The following is a 24,999-nucleotide window of genomic DNA, read 5'->3' as shown; positions in this document are numbered from 1 at the left end:
AAGGGGTTTTGTTTAAACATCTTTTCAGATTAGTTTTACAGTTATAGCAAAAAATTACTGATTTGGTTATACTATTTGAAATGCATAAATGTGAAACTATTGTGAGATGAACTGAACTATCTTCAGTTTAACAGATTAATAATTCATATTTGGACAACTTTTCTGCTGTACTTTATTGAAAGGAGAAAAATAATCATTATCTTAATAGCAATTTAATTATTTTTATTTAACCAAAACAATGTTATAGTGTATGTTTTCTTGTATTTGCTGAAACATTCATGTTAACTGATGTGGTTAAACAAAATACAAGGGTCATTTCATAAATAATACACACTTTTTGTTAATTTACATGTTTTATGTTTTTGGTTTTTTTTCAAATATTTCTTTACAATCCTTGCTTTTCAATGACCGAGTCCCAATTCATTATTCCATCCAAGACACCATTTTTGTTCAGTTGCCAAATGGCTCGGGTACCGGCGGAAAAAAGCTCTTCCAGAGATGCAAAATGATGTCCACATATAGGTTGTTTCAACTTTGGAAAAAGGTTGAAGTCTAGTGGACTCATGTCTGGACTGTAGGGAGCATGAGGTAACACCTCCCAGCCGTATATGTGTAGTTTTTCAATGATGAGTGGAGAGCTCCATCTTCTCCACAGCCCAAAAATTTTGACAAGCTCAATCAAAAGTCAAACAAATGATGATTTTTGCTTATGATCAAGAAGGCATTATCATTACAGACAAAGTTCCACGTGGAAGAAGTATCACAGCAGTGTATTATCGTGATTTATTGCAAAAAATGCGCAAAAAAATTTACAAAACCCAATCTCAGTTGCTCTTGGCTGGGCCACTCATTCTTCAAGACAACACTTGCCCGCACATAGGGAATGTCATTGAAAAACTACGCAAATATGGCTGGGAGGTGTTAACTCATTCTTTCTACTGTCCAGACATGAGTACATGAGTAGGGGGAACCTAAATTTATGGTGAGACAGGAGAGATACTTTTCTCCAATGGGCCGCGAAGGGCTTGGTTACCTTTCAGGATATTTTCATGGGTGGAAAGTTCCCTACTTTTGATGAGCTTTTGGGGAAGGTGGAGGGCCTAAAGGGGGATTTTTTTGCCTGTATGCAACTGCGTCATTTTTTTTCTTTCTGTGGGTTGGGGGAAGGAATCACCTCAGGCCTCCGAACATTTGGAAAATGTGTGGGTGTTGTTGAGTAAGGTGCCGAGGCCCATTTCCATTTTATATCGATACATCTGGGGGCAGGAGGAACTACAGTACTCTTTTCAGCTTAAAAGGGAGGAGGATTTGGGTATTACATTCCAACCGAAGGAGTGGGCCTAAATTTGTCTTGAAGTACAGAAAGCATCTCATCTCATTGGTGCAGGAGACTGCTTACAAAGTGCTGACCCACTGGTATCTTACTCCTGATCAGTTGCACAGCATGTATCCACAAACTAGTGATATCTGTTGGAGATGTGGTGGGGACAGGGCTTTCATATCTGGTGGGCTTGTCCAGCTATTCAGGTGTTTTGGTTGCATGTCACTTCTACTTTGACCGCTTGGATCCAGGAGCCGGTTCAATTTTTACCCCAAAGTTGTCTTCTGGGGCTGCATAATGTCCGCGCTGGCTCTTGGCAGACCAAATTGGTTCGTTTGGGGCTGGCTGCTGCTAAATGTCTTATCGCTGGTCAGTAGAAGAGTAGAACAGCTCCAATGGGAGAGGCTTGGATTCTTAAATTATGTAAGTTGGCGCAAATGGAGTGCCTTGCTGCTAAACATTATGGTCATTATGAGAAACAGGAGTGGACCTGGATGAAAATCTTCGCTATTCTTTGATCCTTTCTACTTTTGGGTTGTGTAAAGGGGCTGGGATGGGGGAGGGGGGAGATGGTGTTCTGGGGGGCATGCTGAAGGACACCCTGCATGTTACTCCTTTTGGAATAATGCTGAGGGGGGGAGGGACTGGGGATTCTTTTTCAGGGGGAGAGGGGTAGGTGGGGTGTGTTTATTTGGGATTGAGGGTGCTTGTGCACAGGATTGCTGTCTAGGGCCCATGAGGAGTCCATTTTTGTATTAATTAGTTCAGTGAGGCCTTGGAGAATCCTCTTTGTTGTTTGTTGTTGGTTTTGTACATTCTTGGTTTTGTTCACTTTTGTCTTATTTTATGCTCTCTTTATTGCAAAAAATTTTAATAAATATTAAAAAAGAAAAAAATACCCTAACATGCTATTAAAAATGCTGTCAAATAGCATGGTTTTGTCCATTTTCCTGAACTGCAAAACATGTGATGCTTTTTTTTTATTTTTTTAAATCTCAGTAGGCAGTGCATTCTGACATATTGGCCCTTGTACAGTCAACATGGTTTTACAAAAACCTGAAAGTGACCATATTCATGGACGCACTTCCAGCTACATCTTATCAACAGGCCAAAGCATCTATGTTGGTTGATAGGAATGCAACAAAGAGCTCAGCACCACTTGACAATTGTAATTTAAAAGCCTGAAAATCAGGTACAGAACCTTAAATTCCACACGTGCACCAATTGGCAACAAATGCAAATTCCGTAAGATTGGGGTAATATGATCAAATCATTAGACAATGTGTTGTCTTTTTGAAGGACTGTGAAAACTAATCTGTTTAGTATTTAAATTAATTGTTAGGATTTTAGTTTGAGGTTTTGTTTAATGATGATCTTAAATTTAGATTCATTTATGTTGACATTATTGCTATGATCAGGGCTGTGGAATCGGTAGATAAATGTTCCAACTCCTCAGTTTTTTGTACTTCAGACTCTGACTCCGACTCCAGTACCCAAAATTTCCTCCGACTCCGACTCCACAGCACTGGCTAATTTTCAGATTGTTAAAATGGAATGTCAAGTTGAGAGAAATGAGCATTTTCGACACCACCTTCTTTTTGCTTTTAATCAAGGTTCTAAGGCCGCAGAAGCTGCTCGCAACATTTGTGCTGTGTATATAGTGGGTGCTATAGCTGAAAGAATCGCTTGTGATTGGTATGCCAAGTTCAAAAATGGAGTCGGTAGATAAATGTTCCGACTCCAACTCCTCAGTTTTTGTACTTCTGACTCCGACTCCAACTCCAGGTACCCGAAATTTCCTCCGACTCCGACTCCACAGCCCTGGCTATGATATAATGTTATATAGAGTATTTGTTAATTTAAATATGGATATCTTGGGAAGATGGGCTAGAAAACCAAATAAAACCTAAACATTTGCTTTGTTTTCTTTTTTGGGTTTTTTTTTTTTGTATTGAAGATTTTAATTAAAGAAATCAAAAGAAACAAGAGTAAAAATATTACAAATTAATATCACAATTTCAATATGGAGGGACAGGCAAGTTTTGTAGTACTCCAGAGGGGGACCACCCTGAGATTGAAAATATGATATTGGAATCACTGGCAGGAATGTGGTTGGAGGAATCCACAGCTTAGAGGAAACACTGCTCTGGGGTGCCTACCAACAAGGTAAAAAATAAGAGGAATTCACAAAATCAGACAATTACTATATCTTTGAAGGAAAGCATACTAGCTTTTTTCAGATTTTTTTTTTTTTCTTATTCATCTTAACAAGTTGATTTCTTTATTTAACAGGGTTTTTTCATTTGGGCATCGTAATTTGATTATCAACTGAGCATTTTGAGTGTGATCCCGTGGTTGCTGCTGCAGTTCCAGTAAAAGCATGAAGTGCTAGCATTACTAAGCAAGAATGGCAGCTCAGAGGATCCGTACAGCTACGTGCAGTGGTCTCCCACGCTGCCAGTCTGAAGGGACCCTGTTTGACTTGAACATTGGATGCTCAGAACCCAAATTCAGTGATGTCAAAGGTAAGCCATCTTCAAGTTACAAAAAAGAGGATTTGTCATTAAGATTTGGAATTTAAGATGTGTCCAGCTGATAAAGACCCGAATGGTCCATCCAGGGTGTCCAACAGTCATAGTAATTGACCAACAATCTAGTACTTATTCATTTTACTTGCTAATTTCCTCTATAACAGGGGTGTCAAACTCAATCACATAAGGGACTGAAATCTAAAACATAGTCTAAGTCGCGGGCCAAATTTTTTATTAATAATAATAATTTATTTCTTATATACCGCTATACCATGAAGTTCGAAGCGGTTTACAATAAAGATACATTTGACAGTACATGGGATTGAAACGGTTTACAATAAAGATACATTTAGTCAGTACATGGGATGCAAGTGGTTTACATTAAAGATTCATTTTGTCAGTACATGGGATACAAGTTACAGTAAAGATATATTTTGTCAGTACATGGGATACAAGTGGGTTACAGTAAAGATATATTTTGTCAGTACATGGGATTCAAGTGGGTTACAATACAAGTGGTTTACTATCAAGGTGCATTTTGTCAGTGTAAGGGATACTTAGGGGTCCTTTTATTAAGGTATGCTAACCAATGTAGTGCACTCTAAATGCGCACCTTAATAAAAGCACCCCTTAGTCTTAGTAGAAGTATATGATGTTGATCACGCCATTTGGGGAGGATGAGGCCGGGTTGGCCACTGTTGGAAACAGGATCCTGGGCTTGATGGACCTTCGGTCTGTCCCAGTATAGCCATATGCCTTTTCCATTCGAATGTATGGTACATTGTATATTTGCTTGGGAAAAAATTCAGGCTGGCTGAAATTTTGAGGCCTGACAAGCTTGAAGAACCTCTTGATTCATAGTTAACATTATTTAGCAGTGCTCTATACATGTAGCCATGGGTGGGTCAGTAGAAGCATTCATGCAATCAGCATTAAGGAGAGAAGTTCCTAATGGGGGCTGCTATTGAGTTGGGTTATTTTAGCAGTGTCTCGTTGATAACTTCCCCCCTAAGTGTTTCCACACAACTGAAGAACTTAGTTCCCAAACCTGTTAATATGAGAAGCTATTTTCTGGATAAATGGCGTGTTTTTATTTTCAAGAATTCTAGCCAACGTAATAGAAGGTTTTCACCGAATAAATGCTTTTGGTGCAAATTTCACACATGCTGTGGCTATCTGTGAAGGCAGTCCGTTTCCAGTAGGACCTTATTTTTGAAAAACAAAAATACTTAGTAGGTTTTGGAACTCACCTGTTCGAAAGCTTTTCTTTTAAAATTTTCAGGCAGGCAGCCAGGAGAGTGCAGGCAGCCGGGAGAACTAGGCGGGACCTGAACGACGACGGCAGCTGGGAGGGTGCAGGCGACCACGAGCGGTGACAGCGATGACGAAGGCAGAGGAAGGCGCTCGTGAAGAGCGGTGGCAGTAGAGAGCGTCGGGAGCACAGTGTCGCAAAGTGTGGCGGCCACAAGGCTTGAGGCACGTGAATCTACACATGATGCCTTCCGGCGGGCTAGCTTAAGCTGACCCCTGGAAGGCATCAGCTGTAGATTCACGCGCCTCAAGTCTCGCAGCAGAGCAGTAAAGGTCTTTCTTCTACCTAAGCCTATAGTTGATACCTTCTGGCAGGCCAGCTTAATTGCAAATTTTTTATTGTCTGGCAAGCCAAATTTTATGATACCGCGGGCCAGAATTTGACATGTCTGCCCTATAAGATGTCTTCCCCTCCCCCCAACATAGGCAAGATCTGTACTTGGGTATAAAATACATATACCGTATGTACTCCAATATAAACTGAGGTAACCCTTCCCTCCCAAAATGGGGAAAAGGGTGACTCGAATATAAACCAAGGTTAGAAACGTGGGTTATCACTCTAAGCTAATCTGCAAAGACTAGACATTTTTGCCATAAGTTTTAATACATTATTTAACTTTACAGAGTTCCCTTTTAACCTCTCTGCTTCCCTGACATAAACCTTAAAAATAGAAAAATACCACACAAAAGACTGAGACATAAAAATGGATAAAAGTCACAAATCATAAAGATAAAATCAAGTTATATGGCACTTAGTACCAATTGGGACACACGTTTTCTAAAAAATTTTTTAAAAAACCGAGGCAGGCTGCTTACACTGTAGGCATCTGTTGCAGGTACGCTTAAGCTCGCCCAAGGCTGGGCATGGGTGTGGTTTCACCTCAAGTGGCCTTAGGTGAGCTTAAGCAACCCTAGGTGAATCCCTAGGGCCATGATAGGCACCTGAAATGAATCCTAACAAGTTGGGGCACCCTATTTCCTATAGGACAGTTTCCAGCTGGTTGGCTGCTTGCATCTCATTCTGTTATGCTCAAGCTGGGTTGCAGCTGGAGAGTCGTGTCACAGCCCACAAGGTTCGAGCTATGGCAGCTTCAGTAGCTTTTATCCACTTTCCTCCTATTGATGAAATATGCAAAGCTGCTACTTGGTCCTCGGTTCATACTTTCACCTCTCATTACTGTCTGGAACCCTATTCTAGATGGGATGGCTATTTCGGCCAAGCAGTCATACAAAATTTATTTTCTTAAAGGTCAACTCTCCCACATTACATTTTTTGTAAGCTTGGAGGTCACCCACATGTGAGAATATCTGCCTGTTGTCCCCGGATAACACCTGTTATGATAAGTAATTGTGCTTAATGGATCTTATAAGAAAAATAGGGTTAGGTTCCTGCATGGGACGGCATTTGACAAAAAACATAGTAGAACATTTAGAATGTTGCAAACATTTTTTATTTGCAATATTGCTTATAGAAGTACTGTAACATTCTTAAACAAAATAATTGCACAAAACAGTGCTAGAAAATAAGTATATGTACAGCCATTGTAAGCAATTAATCTGCTCATTAACCAATGCAATGCACCATGGTTTTCTCACTATTAGAAGTACAGTAACTAACTCTCTTGACACTTGGTGGCCATTCTCTTTGGAGTTGTACCTGCAGATGCTTGTAACTCACTCTGTTGATGCTTAATGGCTGATTCTGGAAGAAAAGCCAAAACTGGAAGTGAATGTGAAAGGAAAGAAAGCTTTTCTCCAAGGTCAGAAGTCTACAAATACAGAAAACATGCTAGTTCACATGGTGTGCGAACACATGATATGAATAATGAATAGTGGTCACAACGTATGCAACTGCACATAAGCGAAATTGCAAATTGGGAATGTTCAAATAATGAGAAAGGACTATACTTGTGTTATGTGCACTTGTACCAAATTTGAAACATCAGCGTTTACAAATTCTTGTACAATCCCTCTAGAGGCTGATCTTGAGGGTTCTTGTATGTCTGGTAGCTTCTGCTGCACGGCTACTAAAACTTGATCCCTCCCCTTTGGGCTACATGCCCGGGAGTTTCCTGTCATGTTCAGTTTTGTACCTACAGCTTCTCTGCATGGTTGAAATCAGTCTCTTCTGCTCGTGATTTGTTTTCAATTCCTAGTTTTTAAAAAATTTATTTTGTGGGTTTGCCCACGTGCTGTGGATCAACTCTGTACGAGTGATCCTTTGGCGGGAGATCGTAGACATTTTAAATTTTGTCTGCTTCTAGAGGGTGCTCTGTAAGCTTAAACTGCAGTAAGCCCTCTAGACAGCCTGAAAATTGGATCGGGAGCCATCTCTCCCCTGGTTTATCCGCAAAAGGGTAGAGCGCAGGCTGCTTTGGTTCTGTTGAGTTACGCCGAGATCGGAACCGCACCGCGTGTCTTCCCTAATTTCCCTGAGAGGTCCTGGTGGTTGTGATCTGAGGTGACGTGGAAGGTGAGGCGGTCAGAAGTTCTGAAAAATTCAGTTTAATCAGCTCCTGAGGTACTGATCTCCTTGCTTGTACTGTGTATTGCAGGCTGCCATAGACTTTCATTGCAGCACATGTCTCTGTGGTGTCTGTGAGTCACAGAGCTTGCCAATTTTGAGGGTGCTTAAATCGGGGTTTTGGGTGGTTTCCCTGCATGCTCTGATTTCCCCCCACCATTTTCCTGCATTTAACAGGTGTGTTTTAGGCAAAATCGGCCCTCGTGGCAGCCATCTTGGATTTTCTTTAAAGTTTTTAAAAGCATATTTGTTGGTCTTAGAAGCTTCGTTTTTGCTCCAAACTTCACATATGGCCACCTCAGTACAGGAGGGGCATGGATTCATGCAGTAAATGTGGCGGATAGCTGATGGATTCGTAGCTGTGTATCACGTGTGCTGCGGCCCGCAAAGGGTGTAAACTGTGTGTGGATCCTGCACTATCCTCCTCTGGGGAGGCCCTGTTTTCCTCCGATTCTGCCGGAAACGCGATCCAACATCTGGGACACCAAATTTGGGCGAGGAGGGCGCTTCTGTGGAACGCAAGCGCAGCTCCAGGGAAAAGTCTCATAAGTCTTCATTCCAAATCTGAGTCCCACAGATCAACTGAAGCCGCTGGGGACTATTTTACGCTGGAATTTGTGGATATGCTGTATCAGGCTTTCATGAGAAAGTAGGCTATGCCTGTGTCTTCCTCTCAGACTCCGGTGCGGCAGTCTGTGCAGCCTTTGGATTCCAGCATGTCAGTCTGCTCCCTTGCTGGTCCACCTGAAAGCCAGTGGCAACTTCCACTTATTGCCTCAGTGTCTGCATCAATTTCTATGACGTTGCAGTCGCATGGCTCTTTGGCAGGCTCTGCTGATGTGGCTAGCCTGGTGGATCTTGGGGATTCCCAGAACACTGATTTCCGTGATCTGGGAGAGGATCAGATGGTGCGCAGGCTCTCTAAGTCCAGTCGCCTTCCTGATCTTATCTCTGAATCCCTTCAGACCTTGAAACTTGGTTCAGGCGGAGTATTCCGTCATAAGTTCTAAGCTCCGGCTTTCCTGCATTTCCGGATCACACTTAATATAGAAAAACCAAAAATATTCTTGGCCAGCCCAAAAGGCAAAATAACTAGGCCATCGCTTTGTTTAAATGGCTATGATTACCCAATATCAAAATCCATAAAAATATTAAGGGTTCTATTAGATTCCCAATTATCTGTGGTAGAACATACAAATTCAGTGGTAAATAATAATAATAATAACTTTATTTTTTCTATACCGCCATAATCTTGCGACTTCTAGGCGGTTTACAGTGAAAGAAAGCTGTACAATCAGCGAATTACAAGGTGAGAACAGGTAGGAAGTCACTGAGTAATCAGTGTTTACAGGTTATAAATAGGTTACAGTATAATCTTAAGCATTTTACATTTTACATCAAAGGGGCTGGATGGTCAGCGAGTTACAGAATACAGGTGGTGAGGAAGACACTGAATAGTCAAGAGAAGAACAGAATACATTTGTGAAGAAGTGTAGTATCAACATAAAGAGAAAGGTTTTAGGATGGGGGGGGGGGGGGGTTATCTGGCTGGGAAATAAATCTATTGAATAGAGCGGTCTTGATTTCTTTCCGAAAGGCGCCATAGGTCTGCCTGGCTTTGTTGGTGAAGTTGCCTAGCCAGGTTTGCTGTCTGGCAGCTTGAAACTTAAAAGTTCTATCCAGAAAGGTTCTGTATTTGCAACCTATGATCTTCGGGTAGGCAAAGAGGTTGCGATTTCTGGTTGTCCTTGTGGGGGTTTAAAGTTTGAAGTGAGGTAATAGGTAAATTGGGGCCATTCCCCACACCAGTTTATAGCAAAAGCAGGAAAACTATTCAACTATAAACTGCTGCACTGGTTGTCAATTGAGGCACGTACTTTATTCAAGTGCCTCAATTGGCAACCAGTGCAGCAGTTTATAGTAGGGGCTAATGTGGTTACTTTTCTTTAGTCCGAATATTAGTCGGACGGCCGTGTTTTGCACTATCCTTAATTTTCTCAAGGTTTTTTTGGGTGTACCCACATAGATGATATTGCAGTAGTCTAAGGTGGATAGGATCAGTGACTGAACCAGTAGTCTAAAAGATGGAGGGTCGAAATATTTTTTGATGGTTTTTAATTTCCAAGGTGTGTAGAAGCATTTTTTGGTCACTGAGTTTGTGTGTTCAATCAAGGTCAGGTGGGTGTCTAGGGTGACTCCTAGTCTTTTGGGCTTGCCCATGAAGATTTTTGTCTTTTCTGAGTTGAGTTTCAGTTTAAAATTAATAGACCATTGTTCTATTTCGGTCATGATGTGGGAAGATTTGTTTTGAGATGTCATTGGTCACTTTGGTCACTGGTATTAGGATAGAGATGTCATCGGCTTATATATAGTATATTAGGTTTAACTTTTGTAGAAGATGGCCTAAGGAAGAAGTATAGATGTTAAATAAGGTGGGAGATAGGGGGGAACCCTGGGGAACTCCCGATGGACTTTTCCAAGAATTAGAATATTTCCCGTTGTAGACCACTTGATACGATCGTTTCGTTAAGAAGCCCTGAAACCAGGTCCAAACACTTCCTGAGAGGCCCATTGCGTCTAGGCAGTTTAGCATTATTTCATGATCCACTAGGTCGAATGCGCTGCTGAAGTACAGTTGTAAGATCAGGGCACTGGTACCTTTACTGAAGAGATCATAAAGGTAGTTGAGGATAGATCCTAGGACTGTCTCTGTGCTGAATCCTTTTCTAAACCCAGATTGATGTTCATTGAGGAGGTTGAATTTATCTAAGTGATTTACTAGTTCCAGGTTGACCAACCCTTCCAGTAGTTTGGTGAATAAGGGGGTACTCGCTATGGGTCTGTATTTGGACGTCAATGCGATTGAGTTCTTCTGATCTTTGGGGATGGGTGTGATATGTATACGTCCCATATCTTCTTGGTAGGACACACTTAACATAGTAGATGACGGCAGATAAAGACCCGAATGGTCCATCCAGTCTGCCCAACCTGATTCAATTTAAATTTTTTTTTTTCTTCTTAGCTATTTCTGGGCGAGAATCCAAAGCTTTACCCGGTACTGTGCTTGGGTTCCAACTGCCGAAATCTCTGTTAAGACTTACTCCAGCCCATCTATACCCTCCCAGCCATTGAAGCCCTCCCCTGCCCATCCTCCTCCAAACGGCCATACACAGACACAGACCGTGCAAGTCTGCCCAGTAACTGGCCTAGTTCAATCTTTAATATTATTTTCTGATTCTAAATCTTCTGTGTTCATCCCACGCTTCTTTGAACTCAGTCACAGTTTTACTCTCCACCACCTCTCTCGGGAGCGCATTCCAGGCATCAACCACCCTCTCCGTAAAGTAGAATTTCCTAACATTGCCCCTGAATCTACCACCCCTCAACCTCAAATTATGTCCTCTGGTTTTACCATTTTGCTTTCTCTGGAAAAGATTTTGTTCTACGTTAATACCCTTTAAGTATTTGAACGTCTGAATCATATCTCCCCTGTCTCTCCTTTCCTCTAGGGTATACATATTCAGGGCTTCCAGTCTCTCCTCATACGTCTTCTGGCGCAAGCCTCCTATCATTTTTGTCGCCCTCCTCTGGACCGCCTCAAGTCTTCTTACGTCTTTCGCCAGATACGGTCTCACAGGCAAAACCTTCATTAAAATGAGTGATTTGAGCAAAGAAACTTATGCTTCACATATATACAATTGTAGATAGAGGAAAAACCACTTATCTTCAACTGATCGGCACACCGACGGAGGCCAGCGTTTCACCGACTAGCTGCATCAGGGTGTGACCCGACCGATCAGTCTTGAAAGAGCGAAAACAACCGCTTCAACTGAGTCCAAAAAGATGGCTTCCAGGGAGCCCATACCTCTTCCAGTATTTCCTACTCTGCTGACTGAGAATCAGGAATCACTTCTACATCCCAACCTGCAATCACTACACCTGGCAGCTTGGTTTCTCTCGGGCTGAATCCATCTCACTTACATCCCGGAAACCAGCCACTCAGTAATGTTACCAACAAAAGTGGACTAGGTTTTCTTCCTGGTGTCTTCTTCATCATCATGATCCAACTTCTTTGGCAGTGGAATTGGTGATGGATTATCTTCTTCATCTGTCTGACTCTGGTCTCAAGTCTACATCTATCAGAGTCCATCTCAGTGCTATTACTGCTTTTCACATGCCAGTCGAGGGAAAACCTCTGACTGCTCATCCTTTGGTTTCCAGATTCATGAAGAGGCTTTTCAATGTTAAACCACCTCTCAAACCTCCTCCTGTCGTCTAGGACCTTAATGTGGTACTTTCCAACTTGATGAAGCCACCATTTGAACCAATGGCCACAGCTCATCTCAAGTTTCTTACCTGGAAAGTGGTCTTCCTTATTGCTCTCACCTCTGCCAGGAGGGTCAGTGAGTTACAAGCATTAGTAGCAGATCCACCTTTCACAGTTTTTCATCATGACAAGGTAGTTCTGCATACACATCCAAAGTTTCTTCAAACAGTTGTCACTGAATTTCATCTCAATCAGTCAATTGTTCTTTCAGTATTTTTTCCTAAACCTCATTCTCATGCTGGAGAAACTGCTTTGCATACTTTGGACTGTAAGCGGGCTTTAGCCTACTACATTGACCAGACAAAGCCACAGTGAACATCTCCCCAACTTTTCATCTCTTTTGATCCAAACAAGTTGGGGCATCCTGTATCCAAGAGAACGATTTCCAACTGGCAGCCTGCATCTCGTTCTGTTATGCTCAGTCTGGACTGGACTGGCACTGGAGAGTCGTGTCACAGCCCACAAAGTTAGAGCTATGGTAGTTTCTGTTGCTTTCCTTAGTCTACTCCCATTGAGGAAATCTGTAATGCTGCCACCTGGTCCTCAGTTCATACATTCACTTCTCACTACTGTCTGGAGTCTTTCTCCAGATGGGATGGGCATTTTGGCCAATCTGTATTACAAAATTTATTTTCTTAGGCCAACACTCCCCCCATCCCATTTCTGTTAGCATGGAAGTCACCCATTCGTGAGAATATGCTGCCTGCTTTTGGAGGTCACCCATTCGTGAGAATATGCTGCCTGCTTGTCCTGGGATAAAGCACAGTTACTTACCATATCAGGTGTTATCCAGGGACAGCAGGCAGATATTCTCACATCCCACCCACCTCACTGGGTTGGCTTCTTAGCTGGCTTATCTTAACTGAGGGACCACGCACCCTACGTCGGGCGGGAAGGCACTCATATGTACGCGGTTCGGGCTATCGCAAACTTTCTAAAGACTTTCTAAAGTGGTGATGCACTTTTAAAGTGGTCCATACCGGGGCTCCGTCGGTGACGTCACCCATTCGTGAGAATATCTGCCTGTTGTCCCTGGATAACACTTTTAGGGTAAGTAACTGTGCTTAATCACGCTCTCCTGGGTGACCTAAGCACCAAAGATCAAATAAACCCCATTGACTTAGAAAGCTAATAAGTTGAGCTTTATCTGAGCATAATTAACTACAACAGCAGAGTTATCCAGGACCGGATCTGTCGTTAAGTTGAAATCTCCTCCTAGCACTGAAATACCTTCTATATTGGCATTAATGCTTGAGAGATATGAGCAAAAAATTCTCCCTGTGCCACATTCGGCGCATAGATATTCAAACACGTATATGTCTGCTGATATAATTACGCCCTTACTAGCAGATATCGGCCCTCCTTATCTTGTACTGTATGATGTATCTGCCATGGACAGGAACTGGAGAAAAGAACCCCCACCCCCCTTAGTTTTTGAACCACCCCAATATGATGCCAAATAAATTTGTGGAAATTGTGGATGTACTAAAAGTCTCTTGTGCCTAGGGCATAAGTGTGTTTCTTGTATAAAAAGCACATCAGCTCTTAATCGTGCCTCCTTAAACAAAAGAGATCGCTTGGTAGGAGTATTTAAGCCTCTCACATTTAGGGACATCAACAGAATATCAGACATTTCAAAGTATAGCTACCATAACCAATATCAGCAGTAGTACAAAAATCCCCACGTCTGAAAAGGGTAAACCAGAAACAAAAAAACAAACCACATTTCCCCCCCCCCGAAAACTCATTCCAACCCAACATTCAACAAGATGGTCATGCACGCTGCCCTAAATCCAGCGTGTCTTTAGGCAAATAAAATGGCAAACTAATAAAAAGGAAAAAAGAGGAGGGTTGGACCCCTCCCCTAAAGCCAGGCCAGAAACTCCAGGCTAAACTTGCCCAGTTCACCGAGCCCAGGTAAATAAGTAGTAATACCAACCCCTATATCATAACCTACCCTAGGTGTCATCGGGGCATAATATACAGCAATAACAAGAAACCCTCAATGTTAAACATAGAGAATCACAACGGTGCCATTAAATAACTCTGCATTATGTTCATCAAACTGAAGTCGGAGAACTGCTGAAGAAGTGCCCAGTTGCATCTGGATCTGAGAAGATTGCCTAGTAAGACGGCCTTTCCCTTTCAGGGCATGCTGCCATTTTGATCAAGGACACAATAGGGTCCCCGAAGGTGGTTGTTCTGGAACTGTAGAAAGCGCACGATCATCTGGAACTTGTACTTCCGGCAACAAGTCTCTAGCTGCTGACAATGAACAAAGTTTGTGCAATTTGCCATCTCTGTAAAACACTAAGGCAAAGGGGTGCTGCCATTTATATTTGATTCCCTGCTTCCGCAGATGGTTAGCATAGGGCTTCAATTCACTTTGTCTACGCAATGTAGTGGATGCCAAATCTTGATATATTTCAATATTATAGGTATCCTATTGAAAAGGCGTCTTAGCCCTGGCCACCGATAAGATTGCCTCTTTTAATTTGTACTCTCCAAAACAGACCACTATATCACGAGGCACAATTGTTCGCAGGCGTCCCAAAATGCGATGTGCTCTGTCTATATGCACTTTCTCCGGAGATCTTGCATGGGGGTCTCCATTGGTAAAGCACTCACCAATCTTTATATGATACTTTTATAGTCAGTAAAATCAGGCAGTTCCAGGATACCACAGAAGCATAAATTATGCCTCCGCGAACGATTTTCCAAATCTTCCAACTTAACAGGTAAGTATCCATTTCCTTACACCCTTGTACCGATGCTTCCAAGTTGGTAATAGCATCATGGTGATCATCCAGACGTGCCTCGGATTCCAGTAAACCAGGGGTGTCCAATGTCGGTCCTCGAGGGCCGCAGTCCAGTCGGATTTTCAGGATTTCCCCAATGAATATACATGAGGTCTATTTGCATGCACTGCTTTCATTGTATGCCAATAGATCTCATGCATATTCATTGGGGAAATCCTGAAAACCCGACTGGACTGCGGCCCTCGAGGACCGACATTGGACACCCCTGCAGTAAACGATTACCAAGTTAAGTAATTTCGCCTCTGAGGTCCGTTGCAAGAGTTCCCAACTCAGAATGTACTGCTTTAAGTTTCAAGTTTATTATCACATTTGATTAATCGCTTAATCTGAACTCTAAGCGATGTACAAATTGATAAAAATTACAGAGTAAAGGAAGACAGACTTAAGTGACAGGTACCTAAACGACTAAAACATAATATAAAATTAAATTACACATGCAAGTAGAAACATAAGGAAACTTGCGAATAAATTACAATTTGATTATAAAGTAGTACAATTAGGGTTAAGAACAATGGGGAAGGGAATAAAAAAAGTCAAAATGGTCTAGGTTAAAATCAGAGCCATAAGCAATTCAATTAATCGTTGAATGCATCTTTAAAAAGAAGACTCTAATTTGCTCTTAAATTTTTCAAGATTCTTTTCCTCTCTTAAATAAATTGGAAGGGCATTCCAAGATTGGAGAGCCGTTACAGAAAAAATAGACTGCCATTGCGTATTGATAATTTTAAGAGAGGGAATGACCAATAAATGTTGGTCGTTTGAACGCAAAAGTCTAGATGAGGTATATGGGATTAAAACTCTATAGATAAAAGCTGGGATTTTAAATATCAAAGATTTAAAAGTGAGCAGGCATAGTTTATACATAATACGGTGAGCGACTGGAAGCCAATGAGCTTTTTTTAGTAAGGGAGAGACATGATCAAATTTTTTGGCTTTCGTAATAAGTTTGATTGAGACATTCTGAATAATTTTCAAACGTCTAATTTCTTTTTGCGCCAGACCTTTGAAAAGGGCGTTACAGTAGTCGATTTTAGAGATAACCAGAGAATGAATTAGAATATTCAGAGATTTCGAGCATAGGAATTTAGATATTGAATGTATTTGACGGAGTCTATAGAAAGTTGCTTTGACAACATGACTGATATGGTCGTGATATGATAGTTTATCGTTAAAGATAATCCCGAGAATCTTGATTTTGTGAATCAACTTCAAGGGGATTCCCTTAATAGTGATTGGGAAAGAGAGTTTATGACAATCTTTCCAGGGAAAAAGCATGATATTTGTTTTATTAATGTTAAGGGCTAATCTATTTGAGTCAAGCCATTGGTGAATTTGTTCAAGCTTATCATTTATGGCTAATATTTCACAAGAATTATTGGGGTCGAGAGAATGTAATAATTGTATATCATCCGCGTAAGCGAATACGGAAAAGCCAATAGATTGACAGAGTGTCATAAGAGGTGCAAGGAAGATATTGAAAAGAAGGGGAGAAAGAATGGAACCCTGCGGAATACCGTAGGGCGCAGAAAAGCTTTCTGAAGAAGATTTGTTAAAAAAAACAGTAGAAGAACGATTATCAAAGTAAGATTTGAACCAAAGTAAAACCTGGTCTGTGATACCGATAGAGTGAAGTCTATTTAATAAAAGGTTGTGATCGATGGTATCGAAAGCAGATGAAAGGTCGATAGAAATCAAAAGCACAGAGGTATGATGATCTAAAAAGTAGAGTATAGATGTAGTCATGCCAATAAGCAAGTGCTCGGTGGAATGATATTGTCTAAAACCCGTTTGATTTGGGTGTAAGACATTTGTCTTCTCTACAAATTCTGAAATTTGATTAAATACAATCTTTTCTGTCAGTTTTGCTAAGTAGGGGATATTGGCGATTGGCCTATAGTTAGATTTTTCTTCAGGGCTGATTTTGTGATCTTTCAGGATAGGATGAATAATTGCGTTTTTCCAAGCTGGGGGCACGGTACTATATTGCAAACTTGTATTAATTAGAGTGAGTATTTGAGGACCAAATATGGTAAAGTATCTCTTAAGAAGGAAGGGAGGGATTGATTCAAATTGCGTGCCCTTGGTGTTAATAGTTTTAATAAGAGATTCTAGTTCTTTAAGACTGGGAAGATTGAAATGTGAACATTTCGAAGATGATATTAACCTTTGCGCCAAAAGTTCTGACGGAGGGGCATGGTCTTGTTTGATAGTTAAATTTTTCCTTATGTTAATGATTTTATCTGTGAAATAGGTTAAGAGTTCTTGTGCAGTCGGTAAAGAATTTGGAGTTTGAGTCACTCTTAATTTGAGCCACTCTTAATTTCTTCCAGCAAGGATCAAAAGCTCAATAGCTAGTCTGCTGGTGCTAGAGTCTTCGGTTCCTCCAGTAGGCCATCCGCTGCATCCGGGACAGTTGTAGTAGAGAATGACACAGTGACAAAATTCATCATCGTTCCCGTCCCCGCGCATAACCGCGGGAAATAATCCCATGTCATTTTTTTGTGTCTATTTCAGCCTCAGTCCTTCTACACCAGCATTCTTCAAAGCAAAGCTTGAGGGTCAGTTGTTGTGGCCATTCATACTCTGATTCTTCCCTCTCTCTTTAAAGAATGACATGAAGATGGTCTTATGTATCTTCAGGCTGTTGCAAAATAACTGTCCAACAGTGTTGTGCTCCAGTCTACAGGTCTATCAACCATCACACACATTACGTTCTATGGACGGGGCGAGTTTGAAAGTGCCATCTTTGACTTTTGTGAAACTAAATGTAACTTGTAAAATTATGTTTTCCATACAGTGTCCAGTTTGCTGGAATGCTCTTTCTTTGGAGTTCTTTCGCTCAGTTCAGGAAAGGTGTGAAAACATTCTTATTTGTACATCGATTTGAGATTATAAATTTGCTTGAGGTAGCTTTTTATTGAATACCTTTTTTAGTTGTATATTTTTTTCTTTTTCTTCAGTTTTTATGATGTTTTAAATTTGTTGTTTCTGTAAGTGTTTTTTCTAGCTCTTGTTACATAGTTTTTGTATTTTTCTGTGTCTTTGTCCTGTTTTGTTTTTTAATTATGTATGTAATTTTGGAATCCGCTTAGCATTGTTGCATTTGCGGGATATAAATATTTTAATTAAATAAATATCAGTAGGAGGCAGACGTTCTTGGTGGTCTTAGACTGTCTTCAAGTTTGCAGTTCATATATTCAAAGTCAGAGTAGGTGTCAATTAGGACAATATTGAAGGAGCTTCTGTAGATACCTCCTCCCCTATCCTGCTTGGGAATGTGAAAGATACTGTATCCTTGTGGGCAGAGGTGGGGCAGTTCAGGACTATTGGGGTCTTTTAGCCAGGTTTCAGTGATGAAGATGAGCCCACGTTCTTGGTAAGTAAAAAAATTTGTTGATTACAGACCTAGCATTGAAGTACATGCAGGGGATTTGGTTGGAAGTTTTTCCTTTTTCTGATTGATACATATCTTAAGTTTGCATGATTTCTGAAAGGGGGTTGTCTTAGATTTTTTGTTGTTGGTATCATGCTTAGAATTGAGAATGGGAAATGGGTATTGGTGATGAGGGTAGCTCTCCCATGGTGTAGTGGTGGAGCTATGGGGTTTGGGTCATCATTTTGTGTTGGACCATAGGGATATGAGTATGTTAGTGATAGTTATAAACTGGTCTTCTATTAGGTTTGCCAGGTATAGGAGAGGAAAGATTTTTATGATTGAGAGATTAATTGCGGTTCTATGATTTTTGATTCTCTGGAATAACCTGGAAGATACTTTCCAAGGGTGGAGAGGTTGTAGTACTGCAGTTAGCTGAGCTGTTCAGCAGAACTTGGATACAAGCTGTAGGTGTTAGGAGACAGCAGGTTGGGGAAGGGTAACCTTTTTTTGATCAAGGTTCATTTGTCTGGTATTGTGCAAGGAATTGTGTCAAGTACTGCGCAAAGAAGTACACTAAGAGGCATGCCTTTGATTTGCGCCTTAGGCGGCGGCTGCTGCTTTTTTTTAAATATAATTCTTTATTCATTTTCATATTTTACATGAAGTGTACAAAATATTGAGTTACAACTAATGAATACACAATATCACTTTTATATCTATTACATAATATTCTGAACACATTTTTTTTATCCCCTCTCCCACCCCCCACCCTTCAAGTACTTTCCAATCACCTTATACATATTGTATACCATATTATAACATGTTATGTAAAATTATTTTCACTACCCCCCCTCCATGTGTGCCAAAAAGAAGAAAAGAAGAAGATAAATCCTATTATTCATTCAGTACAATACTTTGTCAATGGCCCCCATATTTTTATAAATTTAGGATATGTCCCTCTTTGTATTGCTATTACTCTTTCCATTTTGAATATATGACAAATTGTATTCCACCAAAATGTATAATTAAGGTTACTATGATTCTTCCAGTTATTGGTTATATGCTGAATGGCAACCCCTGTCATGACTAGTAAAAGCTTGTTATTTTCTGGTGAAATTTGACTTTTTTTTCTCATCATCATTCCAAATAACACTGTATCATATGATATTGCTACATGATTTTCCATCAATTTATTAATTTGTGGCCAAATTGCATTCCAAAAACTTTTAATGTAGGGACAATGATATAGTAAATGATCCAACGTCCCAGGTTCCAGATTACAGTGCGATGCAGTAATTTGATGCTTAATCTCAATGCTCCAAATGTCTCTTAGACCATTTTTTGGTTTTTTATTCAAATATCCAGATATTAATTTATACCACAATGCGGCTTGATGCCCTAGGAAGTCTGCTTGGAAGCATAAGAACTCTAAACTATATTGATTATTCAATGTTTTCCATTCAGGGAACCCAACCTGAATGGCCTGCTTCAATTGCAACCATTTAAAACTTTGTTTTTTACTAAGACCAAATCTATGTTGCAATTGTGAAAATTCCAGCAGTTTACCTTCCGAAATAACATCATTCAGAGATCTAATGCCTGCAATAATCCATTCCTTCCAAAGGATTTGAGCTCCGCCAATTTTAATCTTGGAGTTTATCCATAAAGACTGATTAGTTGACTTGTTTATTGGGACAGGTGTTAATTTACTAATAAACCTCAACGTTTTCCAAGTATCCATTAATATCTTATTTTCTCTGTATCTTCTAGGCATTTTGATACTTGGAAGATGAACTAAATTTAGGGGAAACATAAGGCGCCATTCCAAATATAACAATCCGGTGCATTATCTATCAGTTCTGGGAGGATCCAATACATACCCTGACGTAAAATATAGGCTTGATGGTACCTATAAAAATTTGGAAAATTTACCCCTCCCTCCTTAATTGATTTTTGCAAAGATACCAAAGCTATTCTATGCGTTTTACCAAGCCAAAGAAATTTCGTTAAAATGCTATTAAGCTTTTTATAAAAGGACCCCTGAAAATAAATAGGTATCATACTCATTTGGTAGCAAACTACAGGCAAGATCATCATTTTAATAGTTTGAACTCTCCCCCACCAAGAAAGATGTAACAGATTCCATTGCTCACATAACTCTTTTCAATACAAATTTTTCATTTTCTTTTACTGTATCTTCAATTGTATTTTTAACTTGAATGCCAAGATATTTAAATCCTTCTTCTTTCCATATGAACGGAAAAGCGTCAAATAATCCTTTTACACCATGAACATTTAAAGGTATAAGTTCAGACTTACTCCAATTAATGTTATAACCTGAAAATTTGCCAAACATATCAATTAATTCCAATAGACAAGATAAGGTAGACTCTGGATTCCTCAAATAAAGTAAAATATCATCCGCATAAGCCGAAATTTTATATTCCATATCAGAATATGGAATACCCTGTATCCCCCTTGCTTGCTGTATTGCTAACAATAAGGGTTCTAATACAACATCAAATAACAAAGGAGATAAAGGACAACCTTGTCTAACTCCCCTCTGCAATTGAAAACCATCAGATATCATATTATTAATATTTAATCTTGCAATCGGGAAGCTATACAATGTTTTTACCATTTGTATAAATCCAGAACCTATACCAAACCATTCTAAAGCCTGATACATAAAATTCCATTCTACCCTATCAAACGCTTTTTCTGCATCCAAGGAAACTGTAAAAGCCGGTTCATCCATTTTTTTTGATAAATTTAACATATGAAACAATAATCTAGAGTTATTAGAGGAATGTCTTTTAGCAACGAAACCCGTCTGATGCGTGTCTATAATATGTGGGAGAGCTTTGGCTAATCTCAAAGCCAAAATTTTCGCCAAAAGTTTATTATCCACATTTATTAAAGATATAGGCCTGTAGTCTGAAACCAAAGTAGGATCTTTATTTGGCTTAGGCAAAACAATTACTATTGATTCAGCCATAGTACCTTTAATATCACCTTTTATAAGTTGTGTCTGATATAAATTTAGTAAATATGGGGAAAGGACATTTTGAAATGTTTTATAAAATTCTACTGTATAACCATCACCACCTGGAGCGGATCCAACTCTAAGAGATCTCAACGCTGTTTCTAATTCTTTTAATGATATAGGTTCATCTAAACTCCGTTTTATATGATCAGGAACCTTAGGTCCAATAATTAAATCTAAAAAATTTTTACCATCTTTTTGCCTCTCCAAATATGGCTCGGAAGAATACAGGTCCTTATAAAATTTTAGAAATTGCTTTAAAATTATATCCGTTTGATTGGTTATTATACCATTATCATCTTTTATCCCATTAATGTTAGTTCTTCTTTTTTTTGCTTTAAGATAATTTGCCAATAATCTTCCCGCCTTATTAGAATTTCCATAATACATTGTCTGTTTGGAAAACAAGTCTCTTCTTATCATTTTTGAAGCTAATTCGTTATATTTACCTTTTGCTTTCAAAAGAGCTTGTAATACATCATGTTCCCATTTGCTTACCAATTTAGTTTCTAGTATTTTAATTTCTTTTTCTAACTCTATATACTGTTTTTTAATCTGTTTCCTAAGAAAAGCCGAATATGATATAATATGACCTCTCATAGTCGCTTTAAAAGCGTCCCATACATTTTCAATAAATGTATCTTCCATTAAATTAATTTGAAAGAAATCACTAATTTGTGTTTTAAAATTTTCCAAAAATTTTTCATCCACAAGCAATGCATTATCAAATCTCCAAAGAGGTCTTCTATTTTCTAATTGATCTAATTGTAAATCTATCCATACTCCCGCATGATCCGAAATGATAATGGGATCAATGGAAGCCTTAATCACTTGCTGCACCTTATGTGATAAAATAAAAATATAATCTATTCTTGAAAATGATTTATGAACCTGTGAACAAAATGAAAATTCCTGATCATTAAAATGAAGAATACGCCATATATCCTTCAAATCACATGATTGAACCAAATTATCTAAACCTAAAGATTTTATACTTTTACCTGGTTTTTTATCCATTAATGGATCCATTACAGCATTAAAATCTCCAGCCACCACTAAATTAGAAGCAGCCAGTGGTAACAACATACTCTGCAATTTTTTAAAGAATTCTGATTGATTCGAATTAGGGGCATATATATTGAACAACGTCAGGGCATTATTTCCCATACTTATATCAACATGTAGCCATCTTCCATGTGGGTCCGAATTTACTATCTTAAAATTGGCCATACACTTTTTATTTATAAGAACTGCTACTCCTGCTTTTTTACCCTCTGCTGGAGCAAAAAAACATTCTTTCACCCACCCACCCGTTAGTTTCTCTGATTCCTTTATATTAAGATGGGTCTCCTGCAGACAATAAACATCCGCGTTTTGCTTCTTTAAAAATGATAATACCTTTTTCCTTTTGATTACATGATTCAGGCCATTGACATTAATAGAAAATATATTAAAAGACATAATATATTTTATACTCCTTATCATAATCTTCCTCTTCCCTTCTTCCATAACTAAGATCTAAAAAACTTCTCCCCATGGCACACATTCTTACCTCCAAATTACCCAATCCCTTATTAATCTTTTCCTTAATCATCCTAGTAATATCTTTAATACCTACCTTCTTCCCACACCTCCCTCCCCAATATAATGACTGCTTAAGGACACACATTGGACAGTAATCCCAACTTCCCCCCTCCCCCCCAGGCAACCAATATTTATTAATAACCCCTTTATCCTTTATTGAGACAAACTCACTACCTCTCCACAATATATCTAATTATATCTCTCTTCTAATCATAAAACCTTTTTTCTTTTTTTTTTTTTTTTCCATTTTAAAGTAATGAATTTCTCTATCTATTATTTAACCTTTAGTCACATAACCATATTTATTTCCTAACATTCCATTAATGCATTTTTATCATTTCACCAATCTCTAATTCATTCCCCCAACATTTTATTTAATTCAAGAAAATTCTATCATAGTCATATATTTAATAAAAAGTATCATTTTCCTATATCTTATATTATCTAATCCATCTTCTCCTATCCTCCTTTAAATATCCAACACACATCTATTTATTTTCCTATTCAGTCTTCACTTTTCCTTTTGTGTTAATTTGTCCAGTCCTTTAATCCTTCTTGTTCATTCTTTACTCCAACCATCCATCTTTCAGTCTCCTAAAAGTTCAGTCTAATAACTTCACTTTAATGTCTTTCCAGTCTATCCTTCTTTCTTCTTTACATTCTTTTATTTTCTTTTTCACTTGTCCATTTTTATTTCCTGTTCTTTGTTGCATATTCTTCTTTTTCCAACAAACTAAAGTCCCATAGTTCTTTATATTAATTTTTTGTTCAATATCCACCAATCCAGTCTTAGTATTTATCCCTTCATTTCAACACCCATTGTGCTAAAATGACATAGGTTCTGATTTTGAAAGAAAGGTCTTTAGTTTTTCCGGATCAACAAAATACAAAGATTTATCCCCACAAGATACCCTCATTTTTGCTGGGTAATATAACCCATACTTATATCCTTTTTCCTTTAATTGAGATCTCAGATCAAGGAATTTCTTCCTAATATTTGCTGTATTTTTAGCAAAGTCTGGTAAAAACCATATTTTGGATCCTTTATAGTTTAAGTTTTTATCTTTTTTGGCAGCATTTAAAATTTCTATTGCTTGCTGGTATCTTAACATCTTGAATATTAATGGTCTTGGTCTCCCTTGATTTTCCAGACTCTTTATTGGAATCCTGTGTGCCCGTTCTGTTTCCAAAGGCTGTTTGAAATCCAACTGCAATAATCTAGGAATTAAATTTTCTAAAAACTGTATTGCATTTTTCCCTTCCAAATTTTCCTGTATTCCAAAAAGTTTATATTCTTCTTCTTCCACGGTTTTCGTAATCTTCCAGCTGACTTTTCAATTGAATTATTTCCAAACTGTCATTTTTGCATCTTTTTCCTTCACATTCTAAGCTCTCCATTTTAACTTCCAACTCTGTTGTTCTTTTATTAGCTACTTCCATTTGTCTGTGTATATTCAGGATTTCTTCCTTCAGTTCTGCCATATTACTCACAGTCTCTGTCAGCATTTGTTTGATTTGCCTCAGTTCCCCCATAACTTCAGCTTTGCTTAACTCCTCTGATACATCAGCAGGAAGCGGAACCTTATTCGGGGTAATTTGATCCTGCTTCTGCCTTTTCACAGCCCCTCCGGTTTCACTCTTACTCTGTCGGGTGCTCGCCGTGCTCCCGCTGTCCTCTCCGATGTTTTCAGCCGAAAACAGTTTAAAAGGAAATCTTTATTTATTCAACGGTTGCCCAGGTAAGAGGAGCGCTGCGATCACACGACCATTTTGTGTGCACGCTAAGCCACGCCCCTCTTTTTTCTGGCGGCGGCTGCTTTAAATGACGGCACGTTGGGAAAATATCGGTCCCTGACTTGCTCTGCTCCTCTGATGGCGTCCGTGTTCGTTGAAGCAGTTCTTGATGCAATGGAGTTGCCTTTAAGATCACTGGGGCTAGTGAATAATAGCGGTATGTCGGGGGGGGGGGGGGATGGAGCGACTCTCCCACATAAACCCTGACTTACTCTGCTCCTTTGATGGCATCCGAGTTTGTTGGGGCAGCTCCTGTTGCCCTGAAGAAGGCCTAGTGAATAATGGCGGTATGTTGGGAGGATGTCAGGGGAAGGGGAGCAGAGCGACTCTCCCATGTCGGCCCTGACTTGATCTGCTCCTCCTACA

At 39.4% G+C, this 24,999-nt stretch overlaps 1 protein-coding gene across 5 annotated transcripts in view; it reads left to right on the top strand.

Moving 5' to 3' along the window:
- The window catches only part of SH3BP4 (SH3 domain binding protein 4), a 241,357-nt gene that overhangs the window by 71,027 nt on the left and 145,331 nt on the right, over nt 1-24,999 (top strand). For 3 of the 5 annotated variants that reach the window (XM_033944884.1, XM_033944885.1, XM_033944886.1), the window contains exons 2-3: nt 2,321-2,513; nt 3,614-3,846. In XM_033944884.1, the coding sequence (XP_033800775.1) occupies nt 3,729-3,846 (118 nt within the window). In that variant the 5' untranslated portion in view covers nt 2,321-2,513; nt 3,614-3,728. The remainder of the gene's footprint in view (nt 1-2,320; nt 2,514-3,613; nt 3,847-24,999) is intronic. The other 2 variants (XM_033944883.1, XM_033944887.1) reach the window with 1 other exon arrangement.

The sequence above is a fragment of the Geotrypetes seraphini genome, chromosome 5 (assembly GCF_902459505.1).
Source record: "Geotrypetes seraphini chromosome 5, aGeoSer1.1, whole genome shotgun sequence".
NCBI lineage: Eukaryota > Metazoa > Chordata > Amphibia > Gymnophiona > Dermophiidae > Geotrypetes > Geotrypetes seraphini.
The sequence above is the reverse complement of the archived record's forward strand: the minus strand, read 5'-3'. Positions and strand labels throughout refer to the sequence as shown.